The following is a 15,440-nucleotide window of genomic DNA, read 5'->3' on the forward strand; positions in this document are numbered from 1 at the left end:
TAACATCTCATCCAAATATTGTTATTTAAGGTGGTGGTTTTGCAGAATTCACTTTCTGTTATCAATCCTTTGTTTTTATCCTCTCGTTCTCAGTTTGCCATTGAGGTTTTGGGTGAATGTGATCAAGAATCCTCAGTTTGTGTTTGACATCCACAAGAACAGCATCACTGATGCCTGTCTCTCTGTTGTGGCACAAACCTTCATGGACTCTTGTTCCACATCTGAACACAAACTTGGCAAAGACTCTCCTTCTAATAAGCTGCTCTATGCTAAAGATATCCCCAACTACAAGAACTGGGTAGAAAGGTAAGCAGGCTGGATTTCAAGCAATTTTGTGGGAGTTTCAGCAAAATGGAAACTTCTTTGCACTTTTAAAACATACAGAATCTTAAAATGAGAAAAGGAAAGTTTGATAGCTATGACCAGGGTTCCACTTTTAGTTTCTAATCATAACCTTCCAAAGTCACAAAACGTATTGTAAATCAGAGTGCAATCATGGTTTCCACCATTACCCTGATGGCCATGTCTGTATCGCCGCCCTGCAGGTATTACTCAGACATTGCTCGCATGCCTGCCATCAGTGATCAGGACATGAGCGCGTATCTCGCAGAGCAGTCCAGACTCCACCTGAGCCAGTTCAACAGCATGAGCGCCCTACATGAGATCTACTCCTACATCACAAAGTACAAAGATGAGGTGAGTACATCACAGAGAAGTTCTACTGTATGTTTGAATTATAATACTGGTGAACTGCTAACTGCGCAGTATGTACTTGCATCCTGCATATATTTTATAGCATGTGAAACAGTATTCAACAAACTTTTCAAATATTAGTATGCTACATTGTTGTTAAATTACCTCACAAATTTGCAAGTTAAATTTGGTTTCAGAGTGCTGCCGGAAATGTGTTCTTTTACAGCATTTGTAGCATAATTTGATTACCACAAAAAAATATTGCAACTCGTACCTCATAAAAAAAGAAGCAAAAAAAACGTGTTTTCAGTAAGTCACTTACAATTAAACTGAACGAGGCCAGTCCTTAAACATTAAAATAGACACTGTTTCGTAAAGTAAACTCTCATGTTAACATGTTTTATTGTGGTAAAGTCTCTGCTTTACATGATTTAAGTGTGATAAAACACTTACAGGGTTTACCAGCATCATCATGGCAAAAAAAAAAGTTGTAACATTGGATATAACTTTACACATATAAGGTTTGTAAGCAATTTGATCACGCTAAAATCTTTTGGCTATACTTTTGAAACAATGTGTATTTTAACATTAAGAATTCACTTCCATTGCAAGTGCTGTACTGAAACCACGATTTTTGCTTTTTTTGAAATAAATGAGGGACTTATGCCTCAAATGCTGTCAGTTGAGCTAAAAGCTGAAATATGTAACTTTTCCTGTGTTAAAATACTTTCTATGAAGTTAATTTAATGCCAAAAACATTTGCCTGCACAGAGTAAGTTTTGTGAGTGTAAATAATTTTGCAAGCACCGAATGTTTTGTAAGAGTGTAAATCAAATTACAAGTGTAAGAAAAATAGATTTACAGCATTTCAATGCAAACATAAGTGTAAATCATGTTTTGTGAATCTGTAACTCTATTAACATGAAATAAATTTGATCTGTATTCTTCTGACTTTTTTTTTTGTTTTGCACTTACACTTCAGGCACTCTTTTTTCGTCTAAATATGGCCAAAAACATTGCAAACCTGCAATCATTGATATGCAAGCAAATAAAGGGTGTCTTGAACAGCAAAATGGATAAACCGCGTAGAATCAGTCTTTATGTGTACAAATAAACTATTGCAAAAGTGTAAATGATTTGTGTTTGTGGCGAAAATATTTTCCAGATATTAAACAGATAACGATGCTGAGCCATACGATGAAGAAGCTGTCTGTCATGTTACTTGAACAATCAGATCAGAGTAAACTGGTCAATGAAAATATAATTTGATTGGTTACAAGAAGCAGGTAGACCCGCCTTTCCCCTAGTGCTTGCAAAACACTTTTAAGTGTGAAAGTTATGCCAAAAGTGTGAGTGCAACAAAAGGGAAGACGGAACAGTGTATATCAGACTATTTCTGGGAAATGTTTTTGCCGCAAACTCAAGTCATTTACACTTTTGTAATAGCTTATTTTTACACATACAGACAAAAAAACAGTGCCATTTCACATTTATTTACTTCCTTCCTTTAATCGCCTTCTGGCAAGATATGACAGTTCGAGCAAGTATCTGAACGCTGAACCGTAGGACGGGGCTTTCGCAAATGATTTAAATATCTCTACATTCGTATTAATTCTAATCATCCAGAGTCTTTTGTGAAAGAAATGAAAAGAGGCATTGAAGAACCTTCATGGAGGAAAAGATGAGACAGGATAAAAGATACAAAGAATATTACTTCCTTGCTGACTAGGATGTCAGAATTCAAGCAAAACAAGCCAGATTAGGCTGTTAAAATGACAAAATCTAAAGTCTTGCACTTTTAAAACATGGACACTTAGATACAGTATTATCCATGCAGCCCTTCGCACGTAACACCAACTGACAGCGCACACACGAGATCATGTGTCAAAAGCAGTGACTCATTCCAGCCAGGCTGGATAAATGGAGGGATAATGAGCCGCCAAAGGAGACCATTTAGTTCAAGCTCAGACAGAAACGAGCGAGTGTGTATGTGTGTGTGCGAGTGTGTCTTTATTTTAGTGAAAAGAAAAGAACTGGACACAGTAGGTCTGCTTAATTGTTCCTCCATTTACAAATGTGTTTCTTCACCCATTAGGCAGATATAAAAAGGTGTCCGCTGTTAGCACCTACCGTAGCCCTGTTTCTTTGCCCGATTTCATTTTCGTCTTCCATTTCCTTACCTTCGGGAGAGTTTAGTCTAACACGACTCATCAAATGTTGTCTCGGCTCTCTATGAATTCTTTCTCTTTCGCTGTCTGACATTAATACACTGCAGCTGGTTGCATTTTAAACAGCCATTTATGTTCATTAGTCTTTATTATCCAGATGCACATGTGTCCACATGAACACCCTCACTGAACCTGTGTGAAAACAGGAGGGAAATTAGCAGTCCATTATCCAGCGCTGAGGGTGTCGGGGATTCTTTTCTTTCACATTTCCTTTAGTTTTACACACAGAGTCTTCGCTTTGACCTCGCAGATGTACGTGCAGATGTGCTTTTGCATGTAATGCTGGTTGGAAACCAAGTTGCAAGAGGTGTGATTAGCACAATTACACTTCCATTAGCAAACAAACCAGAGTGGAAGTGGTGGAGAAGTTTCACATCTGGGCTGGTAACCAAAAGGTTGTTGGTTCGAATCTCACAAAGGTTGATGTCCCTTTAAGGCACTTATGCTGCCTTTTAAAGGTGCTGTACACAATTTTTCATGGATAAGTATGCAAAAAATATTCCTATTCCCTTAAAGATATTAATGAAATAAGGGTCCTGAGATATCTCACTGGTCTCTGTGACAGCTCTAGAATTTGTAAACAGCAAATAAAAATGTGTCCGCGGACCGCAGACATTGACGCTTTTCACCTGTCAATAATTTTGCTCATTCTCATAGTGTTGCATTCAAAGCGGATCATTGAGGCTATGATTCATAATGTTTGTCAGTTGAGGGCGCTATTGTGCCACTGTTGAATTTGACAGCCACAGGAACAAAGAGTGCTGCTCTTTTTCTTGGTTTTGGTCTCAAAATTATCTTTGGACGGTGGGGTTTTGGAATGAGTCACGTCACGTGAAAGCTTCAGAACGCTAAAATCGCTAACACCACCTTTAAGTCCTCCTGGGAAGTTCCTGCTTTTTTGTTATTACAATGTGATGAGCGTTCAAGTGATTTTGGTTAGAATAAAATGGACGTGTTGGGCAATTTCTAGTGCTGAAGAGCTAGTTCAACAAAATGAAGAGCAATTAGCTGTGTAATTGATGCTTTAGCTATGTATGTTATCATTCTCATGCTGCCATAGAGAATTATGGATCTTGCAAACCTGATGTAAAGCTAAATTACTAGTATTTTCTGCCAAACTTTTACTGCTATTTCTCATCAACAGCACAAAAATGCATACAAACTAAATTTTACAGTCAACATTCAAAAGACTTATTTACATTCATTTACAAACTTAACATGACCAATACCAATTAGCTTTCACCATAATTATTAAACTGACACGCCCCCCCACTTGAAGCATCAGGGCTCAAATAAAATTCAGAATTTCTTACTGTAAATTACGACACTATGCGCTCATTTCGTAAATACGATCATTTGGACATGACATGAAGGATGAATTAACCTGAGGTTGTTCCAGGCTAACTGTACTTGTAACTTGACATAGAAATATTGTGTGAAAGTTGGTTGAATGGTTCACTGACGCTAAGATATTTTGTGGACCCTTTTCACAGCCTGTGATGACACGTTTCAGCCTTATTTAGCAGTGTCAGGGGCCGTTCACACCGAAAGTGTTTTGGGTGCATCTGCACTGTTTTCCACTAGTTTTTCTATGTAAATGTGTTAGATGGACGTCTTTGACCATTGATGTTTATTCAGTGTCTCACACAGAAGCAGCATGTTTTTAGACGCATATCAGGTTAAAAAGAACGTCAGCTTTCATAAACGCTTCGAGACACCTCTGTTTTATACTTTTTTTAAGCGCAAGAACGTTTGTTCCGAACAGCCCTTAAATCTATAATTTTTAAAAATTATTATGATAATGTATAATTGTTCTTTCTGTGAAAAATTACAATACAGCTAGTGAGAAATTTGGCCTCTTAGTGTCTTCTGACTGCAGTAATCCACCACTTTCTACTCCCCACCACACCACCCCCTATCTTTTATATTTTTATTTTGGAAAGTTGTGGAAACTTAATAGTGGACTTTGAGAATGTAAAAATAGCATTTGATGTGGTCTCCCATTCACTTATTCTCGTTTACCGCACTGTAGGTTAAAGTCGGTCGTTTAGTGTTGCTAGTCTAATCTTATGTCATTTCCTCTACAGATCCTGTCCGCACTACAGAAAGATGAGTTGTCCCGGCGACAGAGACTCCGCAGTAAACTGGAACAGGTTATCGACACCATGGCTCTGACAAGCTGAGGACCCCTCCCCTTCTCTCCACCCACCTGAGCTCCACCCCCACCCCCTGGCCCAAGCCCCTCCCATACACACATGCTCACTCAACACTAAGCTGACGGACTGCAAGGACAGAAGCAGTACACTGGAGACCCCTCAGCCCAGGGTGGACATTCTCATTTATCACTTCCTTTGAACTCAACACGTACCAGAATGTCTCCCCGAACGTGATGTCCAACCAATAGGTCTTTGTGACTGACGTTTAGTTTAGTTGTTTTAATTCTTATCGTTTCAGTGTGCATTGAGACACAGTTGTACATGCTTTTACTCACCAAGGATGTCTTGTATTATGAGCCAGAAGACCTTAAAGCCAACGAAGGATAACAGTGGTGAATTTTTCATGAACGTCATTTTATTTAGCACATAATTTCACAATATTTTTTTCCCTTTTTTCTCTTTGGGTTGATTTGAACAACTCGCTCACTCCAGTCTCCTGCCACTTGTGTTACTGCTGAATTTGCACAATTTCCAGGAACTACAACAAATGAAAATGATATATATAATATATATATATATATATATATATATATATATATATATATATATATATATATATATATATAAATGTGTATAGATATATAAATACAACTGCATTTTTATACAAAAAAGTGAAAAGAAGCGTACAAAGTTTTCCATTTTAAAAATAGAAAAGAATAAAAGATGAATTTGATATGTGAAACAAAGACTGAACTATGAAAAAATATCAAAAAAAAAAAAAAAAACGTCCTGTGCCATGTTTTATTTGAATGTTGTTTTGTGCAAAAAAACTATTTTATTTAGATAAAATGTGCTATGATTTAAATGTCGACTTCCCTAGTGACAGAAAATCTGAGAGTGAAATGTGCAAAAAAAGAACAAAAACTCAAGACAAATGTGTTCCCATGTGATACTGTCTTTTTTCGAGGGAACTCTCCTCAACAAAAGGGTTTCATTGTTCTGTTGGTGGATGAATCTGTATTTAGTTTGATACACCTTTTTTCAACCTTTATTGCTATTATGATTTTAGTCTGAACGCCAACTGAGGAAAATTGTTTGCCTTTACCTGACTCTTGAAGAAACAAACACAAAAATGTCGATAATTAATAATTGGCTCTTCTCATATCTTGTTCATTTCTCATCGTTTGTCACCCCACAGACAGAGAAAAAAATCTAAGCACTCTAAGGCCCGAACCATATTTTACGCAAGTACGAAAAAAATGCTTTTACCCAATCAAGCTCGATTTTATGAGTCTTTGCATTCTGAATTTTGTCATAACGCAATACAAGTACCACAAGTTGCCACAAGGGATGCTATAGCGGCCATTTTTGTAAACTGTCATGTTCTATGGTCAGTTTTCACTATCAGGTCTTCTATTGTCATGGCAGAGCTAGTTTCATTATAGCTAGCTGTCTAAAAACATCCAGTTTAATGGCACAGACATTTGAAGGTAACTATCTCGACCCTTTGAGTACTGAAATTTGTTACAGTGACAGTGACACAAGAACGCACCATGTATAATGTCAACGTGTACTTGCATTTGCATAACCATTTGTACACTTACGTACAGTATGTTACAGGCCCAAGCCTTGAATGAGACCAGTAACTTTTGCACAAAGCACATCAGTTTAAAATGAAGGAAAACTTGAGATTAAAGAACTGACGAATGTGTTCCCTTACTGTTGATGTCACACTTCGCAATTTGATACTATTGTACATTTTGAGAAGGTCCTGTGACAGTCAACATCACAGTAAAAGCAGCAAATGTCAATTCCATGCAGTTCCTATGTTACTTTACCTCTATCAGCTTTTTAACAGCCTCCATTTTTAAAAGTGTTTAATCAAACTGTGGTACAAATAACTTGATGAATGTGCTGATTTTACATATTCCAAGGAAGCAGGTACTTAAGCTAGAAGTTTATTTGAATTCAGCTCAGAAGGATATAAACTATTGTACAATGTTTTTAAATGTGGTACGATCAAATCATGTCAGCACTAAATGCATTATATTTTGGGAGGGAAACCTTTGAGGGTTTTTTATTATTTATTTTTTTCTTTCATTTGAGCTCATACGCTGTTTGGCTTCATCATGCCATTTTGTTTCATTGTTTTGTTTAATTGTTGTTTTTTCTTGATTTCTACAGCCCATTATGCCACAGTTGTCAGTTTCCAACAAGAACTACAAATTTCTATGAGCTTTTTAAGTTTGATTGGTGATTTGCAATGTTACATATACAAAGCATTTAGAAAATGCAAACATCTGTACAGGGGCATCAAGCCGAATGAAGTCAAGCCTCTACTTTTCTTCGCCATCTTGGTTGTTTTGCAGTTTCTCTTTATCTTCTCTCTTGTGAACACCAATAACATGTGAGGGTCTGTATTGCAGTGACTTCCTTTCAAGTGCTGCAGCACTTCTCTTAAAGTCAGTCATGTTCAAACAAGAGAAAGCCTCTCCTTCTTTGGCTTTCCACTGAGATTAAAGCAGAAGTAGACTTTTTGAGATGTGTTAGAAATTTCTTTGAAAGATTTAGGTCAGAAACCCCTTTGAGAGCAAGAGTGAGTCACACAAACCGAAGATTTGACGTTTTCTTGTTTGCTTTACCTCAATACATCTATACATCAGGGTTCATTCCGGCTAGGAAAGTAATAAAGAATAACTTTTTACAGATGTTTTTATTTTTAGATTATGGTTTATGTTATTGATTTTATGCCATTTGCAATTTCTTTTAATCACCCGGGAGCAGGTCTCCACAACTTCTATAGTAAAGACAATCTCCCTGTAGACTCGACATGTTCACCTGGAAGAATCGCCCTAGTTTTGATGCAAGGACTTCACTGTTTGCACAGATATCTACTGAAAATTGGTAGATCATGACAAATAACTTACTAAGCTTTTTAATTTGCACTGCAAAAACAAATCAGTATTTTTGTCTTGCTTTCCATCCATATATATATATATATATATATATATATATATATAATAGTAAATTTAGGAATATTCATGCTTAAAACAAGAACAAACTATTTGTAATGGAGATATATTGGAGATATATTCTCAGAAAACAATTCTTAAGCAGTGTTGCCTCTCAAGTATGTCATTTGAATGTGACGTTTGTTTGTTTTTCAGGAAAACAAGACAAAAATGCTGATTAAAAAAAAATGCAGTGTGTGTTTAGCTATTAATCATATACAATATATACAATATATACTATATATATATATATATATATATATATATATATATATATATATATATATATATATATATATATATAACAATTTCTGCATGTCACTTGAAATGACTTTCTGAAAATGAGATGATGAAATATATATACTGTATATATAAAAATTTCAATCTCATTTTCGGAAAGTCATTTCAAGTGACATGCAGAAATTGTCAATTAAATAGACTGTTTAAAAGTGATTATGAGCTGTTAGTACACACTACTGTTGGACGTACTGTACGTCTTCATTTTTAAATTAGTCAGAAGAACAGTAGAGGGTCAGATGTATAGCATAAAATATAGGGTCAGATGTATAGCATAAAAGAGTATAAACACTTTTGTCTGGCTGTCTTTATATTGGGTAAACCTCTGTCAGCTTTTTAATTTTATTTACAGTAGATTGATTCTGCATGCATAGCACTACAGTTGCAGCCACATTATTTGAGAATACAAGCATGCTATTCTACTTGCGTTCCAATGGCTGATGATATTCATTCTATATATAGACATTTATGTTGTGGCCATTTTTTATTTTTTTTATTTCTATTGTTGTTTTCCTGATGGGAAATATCTTGATGTGCTTTGTTTTGTGCTTTGTTAGCGGGACTTTGGTAATGGTGATTGTAAAGCAGCTGGTTGCATTGTAATGTCTCAGGACATGTGTTTCACTTTGATGTTGTCTTTACTCTTCATTTGAAATAATTTTTTATGGAGAGTGCTATCTTTGGTTTTCAATCATTTTTGATGTTTAGGATGATGAGTTGTGAAACTCTTTAGAGATACTCAAAAGATTTTAGTGAGTAAAGTATTTAAGTGATTGCCTCCTATTTTACGACACTTGTTTTGAGAACTGTAACTTGGTTTGAGTACAGGAACAAACAAAAACTTTCGACTTCAGTTGTAGAGAGAAAGAAGCCGAACAAAAAGTGTTTCAGAGATCACAGAGCTTTTGTTTTGCACAGAGTGCCTTGTCAGCTCCTCTTGGCCATCTCTGACCCTTCCATTACCCGCAATCCATCTCTTTCCATCCATTCCTCAGTCAATTACTGTCTGGCCACGCCCTCTATCTTACACTCCTACTCTATACACAAAACCAACCTCTTAATCTCTGGTTTTTAATTTCTGCTCATGGTTTTCCCAAACTAAAAGATCCTTTTTGAAGGATGAATTAACTTAAGGAACAAAATGTGAGCATGTAGATTTCAAAGAGTGAGAGAAAAAGAAAAACACAATTTTAATACTTTATTAATTCTGATACCTTTTGAAGAGTTTCAGACTTGAATCAACTGTGACAGGTTGGCAGTTAAAATGCTCATTGTGTAAATATTGTGCTTTTTCCTATTTTGCAAATTTATTATGTGTAAATAAACACATGCATCAAGGAGAGATTAAACATTTTTCGCTAAACTTGCTCTTGTCACTGTTTTTTTTTTCCTTTTTTTTTTTTTTTTTTTCTTTTTACCTGTTATGTTTTTACCTGTTACCTATGTTATGTTCTCTTCTGCTGTACTGCATCAAGCTGTTTTTGAATGCAAGAACACTATGTGAATGCCCCTAAGGCAGCATCATATGTATCCTTATGGGAGAAAGCAATCACAGACTGCATTGCGACTAGATAAGAAAAAAAAAATTATAAATCAAGAGAATTATAAATCAATTATAAAAAAATGTTTCATCATATAAAATATCAATGAAATCCAGACTGATCTCATGAAAATTAGGTGACTGTGGTGGCTTTTGCAAAATGATATTACCTGGATCCTTACACGTATCATGGCAGTCCCAATGTGAGATGTCCTCTGAGTGGTGCTAAAAGTGACTTAAGTTTTCTCCCAAAGAGATGATGTTTGTACATTAATGCTCTATCAAGTTTTAAATCAACAAAACGTACCCCCCTACCCTAAACCTTAAACCGAATCCAGAGTAATGTGAGATGAAAAATGTAATTGCTGAAGCAACCACATCATTTTGTGGTGCTTATATGAAACTTTCAGCTCACATGTCGGCGCGTGCTCTTCAGGACTTGTAACCCGGTCCTTTGCCTCACAAGTGCAATGCTCTATCAGTTGAGCTACTGAACAATTTATTTGCACTTGGAACAAGCTTGGAAATGTATTTGGTTATGTAATGCAAACATTGAAATGTATCGACTTACAAGTCATGCACTACAGTATGTGATAAGATTAAATTGCATGAGGAACAGGGCAAAAAGTAAATATTTATGAACTGATAATCATCCGTTTTACTTATGATTTGTGTGAAAGGAAATAAAAGCCGTTGTTGTAGTGTTCATTTCACCAGGAAGTTCAGTGATACGTACTGTAGGGCCTAAAATGAGGCATGTAGAAATAATTTTGCAAAAATGTTGGTATAGTAACATAATTATACAGTATGACACCAGGTTCATGAAAACATAATTAAATCAAATAAAAAAATATTTGAATTCTTTTTTTATATTTAAATATTTGTTTATTTTTAGTTTGTTGTGCTAATTAGAGTATTGTGTTGATACTTGTTAGCTTAGCAACATGCTAATGTCAAAAGAGCGCTATTTGTGAAGAGTTTAAAGTTGCTGCCTATGTAGAGTGTTCCTAATAAGTAATTTGTGTATAATTTCAGCTGCCTATGTAGGCAGCAGACAGCAAGGCAGTTCAGTATGTTCAAAACAAAGCTTCAGTGAATGGAATTTGCAGATGTTTATCTGATACCGTCATGACATTCAAGTCGCAGTAATGACAGAGGGACTAAGATTTGGCTCTTTAAACAGCTCAGTTAGCCCCGCCAGATGAATCTGCCCCCATTAGTTTGGAGAATATAATTGCTGCGACTAATTCAATTAAAACTCTTTTTGAAGGAAGGCTCAAATTGCCCTATGATTGCGAGCCCACCGAGTCTTTAAATGATCCTGTCAGACTCAACTGTTCATGTCCCACTAAAGCTGTGATTTATGGCTGCCTGGCAGTGAATGTGATTTTCTTTCCTCTAAGCAGTTACAGTCGATGATGGCTGCTTTGAACAGTGAGAGCAATTAAAGCTCCATTCCACTTTTGTTGGTACTTTAACATTTTGCATGACACAGTGATGCACTGATACTCAGTGAATGGATTTGCATACATCACATCTTATTAGGCACAATTCCCCTTTTTTCTTTTCTTTTGAAGAGATATTCTGTGTCTACTCATGTTTCTATTCAGATATTTGCAGGTTTTCGGACTGGTTTTTGCGTAGGTGGAGTGATTAGCTTTGTTCCAAAACCTAGCGAGCTGCCTTTTTGTCTAGCTGCCTAAACAGACAGCTGCAGGGTCCAAAATTAATACTTGCTAAGTGCCAAAAGCGAGTAAAAATTGCCTTTGTTGAGTAAATAAAACTGTTACTTGCTGGTTGGTCGGTAATTTTATTAACTGCAACATTGCAGATTTATCCCTGCTTCAACAACAAAACATCTTAAACCAGCCTTGTCTGGCTTGCTGGGCTTTCAGCCTGGTAAAACTTCTTGAGTTGTTTGGAATCCTCCTTTTTCTCATTGGGCCTCATTCATGAAAATTTTGTAAATATACGAAAAATTGGGAGTAATTTACGTGTAAAATGGAGCATCCCGAAAACTTTCTGCTGGATTCACAAACACTTCATATTCCCCAGATATGTTAGTTAAATGTGTGTATGTTAGTGAATTCCAAACGTTCGTAAATAGAGCGCGCGTGCACGTTCATTCACAATTATCATAATCCATGCCCATGAAAACGGCATATAAGGAAGGCTTCAGACTCGCTAGCTTTTAACATGCGAACAGAAATAAAAGTTTTTTGTTTTTATGGCGGGCATTCACATCGTAAAATATTGATTTAGCAAACACTCGCATGCTCGTTCTAACAGCCTGAGAGATCAGTAAAAATGGTTTGAACTTTTTTTCACACTAGCTTTAATTTCAAACCATTTTTATTGACCTCTCAGGCTGTTTCATTCACAAACAATCCTCTGATGACAGCAAAAGCATGCGATGACTGTAAGTTCCTCACTTTCTTTTTAGAACGAGCATGCGAGTGTTTGCTAAATCAATATTTTACGATGTGAATGCATTCTCGAGTAGGCTAAATCCAAGACTTGCAACAGGAAAAATAGAAATTGTAAAAGAAATTGATAGAATGACTGAAGAAGGTATTTGACTGAAACGCTGTAAGATATTACAGATTTGCAAGTTTTAGCCCTGTTGTATTGTGTCTGCACCTGCCTGCGATGTGTTTATTTATGGGTATAACAGCAGTACCATTGACCATACGTTATCAACTGAACGCAATTTACCGATGCCTATACTAAATTATGAAACCTAAATTAGAGCTCATATCAAATCAGCCAGTCACGTTAAAGTTCATTATTTTATTTTATTTTATTATGATTTACACATGGTCGGGAGCAGGTGTAAATTTTGATCGTACCGACTAACGTTTTGAAAATATGTAAACTTTCATGAATCCAAGAATTTACATCATACTGATGTCCTGAAAATATATGCTACCTATCAGGATGTGCTACCAACGCTATATTCGCACAGTTTTAGGGTTGGGTTTAGGGTTTGGCTTAGTACAGCCTCACACCTTATCACACTATCTGATAGTTATGCTGGTAACACATCCTGATAGGTATTATCTGCCTGACAAGATGTGCTGTCTAGGTTTTTAACACATTTCATGTTGTTGTTGTACATACCGACACGTATGTACAATATACAGTACGTGCCTCCCGACATGTGCTACCCATGTTTGAACTTTACATATCACTGTTTTTACTGCTGGTAGCACATCCTGTGTAGGTAGCACAGATTGTCAGAACACAGGCTTTACAAATGATTTACACAAAAATTTGGTGGTTGGGTGGCACACAAAAAAAAAAAAAAAAAAAAAGAAATGGTGCAAAATATCATGTCTTATTTTTCGTCTTTTGAGTTTGGGATGACATATGACATGTTCTTTTTGACAAATTTCATACGATTAATTTCCTAATATTTCAAAGTCACTTTTTTTCTTCTTATCTTTATTCTCCATGATCCCTAATACTTGATCCTTCTTGCCCTCATCTCTCTTTCCCTCTTTCACAAATCTCTCCTTCTCAGGGTCTCCTGCTGATAGACAGATTTTTCATTGGCTGATGGTCAGAATACAGCGACACAGATGTGGACAATTATCTCCAAAGCTCCTCACCCCTGGCTCTACACGGATCTCTGAGGAGAGGGGCTGGTGATGAAGCCGCGGGATTGCCCCCTGGAAATCATCACACCTGCGTAGAGCTAATAAGATGGCGCTTTGCTGAGAGCTGGTTTGATAACCGGGCTCAGAGCCAGAGCGCGTGATTGGCAATGGAATGTAGACAATGTGATTGGAATTTCGAGTGGAATCTCGCAGGGTCTTTCTCATGGTACAAAGGTATATAGCATTTAGATGTTAGAAATATGTCTAAGCATCAGTTCTAGCGGAGTCAGTTCGAAGGGGTGTTCTAAATGAAAATGAGTAACTCAAGCCCCGTACGGAGGGCCGTTCCACAAGGCCGTTAGTGAAGGGTACATGCAATGGTCACTTCGAGGAAGTAATTTGACCGTTTATGATCACGTGACCCTGGGTGGTGTGTCATCGGGATATATTTTAAAGCAAGGTTGTCGATCAGAACATACTACATGTTCAAACGCTTGGGCAAGTGCTATAGCCCTTTTATAACGTCATGGTTACTTGCGTAACCTCCGTTCCCTGATGGAGGGAACGGGACATTGTGTTGATGTAGTGACACTAGGGTCATTCTTGGGAGCCCGAGACACCTCTGGTCTTTGATAAAAGGCCAATGAAAATTGGCGAGTGGTATTTGCATGCCACTCCCCGGACATACGGGTATAAAAGGAGCTGGCGTGCAACCACTCATTCAGGTTTTATGCTGAGGAGCCGAGACAAGGTCCGGCCATTTCAGCGGGTAGTTCAGCATTGTGGCAGGAGGGACACAACGTCTCGTTCCCTCCATCAGGGAACGGATTATGCAAGTAATCATGACGTTCCCTATCTGTCACTCACTCAACGTTGTGTCGATGTAGTGACACTAGGGGTCCCTATACAAAATGCCACAACTGGCTGAACTGTGTTACGTGAACTGGCGGTGTGTGACGGGCAGACAACTGTGTGCCTCGTAGCCAGTGCACCAGGCCGACACGTAACCTCCCCCAACATAGTTATGAGTGTCGAACGGACCTTTGGGGACAAGTCGACTACCCAAAAGATAGAGACAGGCTAGCCCAGTCGTGGCCTCTTTTCCCCTTCTTTTTTTCCACTCCCTAAAAGCATTAGTTCTATACCGAGAGGTGCCTCGGTCAGGGCGTACCAGAGCGGGCAGTGGGAGGACTCTTGGGAGGTTAACATGTCTACCTGTGCCTGTCCGAATCGACTCCAGATCAGCTGGACCACCTGAGGGTGGAGTCTCCACTCTCCCCTGAGGGTAACCTGCCATGACAGCGCGTCCGCTGCAGTGTTGAGGTTGCCCGGGTTTGAGTGGCTCGCAGCGACTTGAGGTACTGCTGACTCCAGAGGAGGAGACGGCAGGCAAGTTGTGACATACAACGAGAGCGCAGACCGCCTTGGCGGTTGACATATGCTACCGTTGCCGTGTTGTCTGTCCGAACTAACACGTGCTTGCCCTGGATCAATGGCCGGAACCTCCGCAGGGCGAGCAGAATTGCCAGCAACTCGAGGCAGTTGATGTGCCAACGCAGCTGCGAGCCCGTCCACAAGGCAGCGGCTGCATGCCCATTGCAAATGGCACCCCAGCTCGTCTTGGAGGCATCTGTTGTGACCACGACATGCCTGGAGACCTGCTCTAGGGGAACGCCTGCCCGTAGAAACGTGAGGTCGGTCCAAGAGCTGAAGAGGCGGTGACAGACCGGCATGATGACCACGCGATGTGTCCTGCGGCGTCATGCCCATCTCGGGACTCGAGTCTGAATGCAGTGATGAAGCGGTCTCATATGCATCAACCCGAGCGGAGTGGCCACCACTGAGGATGCCATATGCCCCAGGAGTCTCTGAAAGAGTTTCAGTGGAATCGCTGTTTTCTGTTTGAACGCCTTCAA

At 38.2% G+C, this 15,440-nt stretch overlaps 1 protein-coding gene across 1 annotated transcript in view; it reads left to right on the forward strand.

Moving 5' to 3' along the window:
* Positions 1-5,619, forward strand: part of LOC127419296 (plexin-A1-like) — a 304,625-nt gene extending 299,006 nt beyond the window's left edge. Inside the window, exons 30-32 of the mRNA XM_051660595.1 lie at positions 94-306; positions 546-696; positions 5,009-5,619. Coding sequence (XP_051516555.1) covers positions 94-306; positions 546-696; positions 5,009-5,104 — 460 coding nt within the window. The 3' untranslated portion in view covers positions 5,105-5,619. The remainder of the gene's footprint in view (positions 1-93; positions 307-545; positions 697-5,008) is intronic.
* The last annotated feature ends 9,821 nt before the right edge of the window (positions 5,620-15,440 follow it).

The sequence above is a fragment of the Myxocyprinus asiaticus genome, chromosome 28 (assembly GCF_019703515.2).
Source record: "Myxocyprinus asiaticus isolate MX2 ecotype Aquarium Trade chromosome 28, UBuf_Myxa_2, whole genome shotgun sequence".
Taxonomy (NCBI): domain Eukaryota; kingdom Metazoa; phylum Chordata; class Actinopteri; order Cypriniformes; family Catostomidae; genus Myxocyprinus; species Myxocyprinus asiaticus.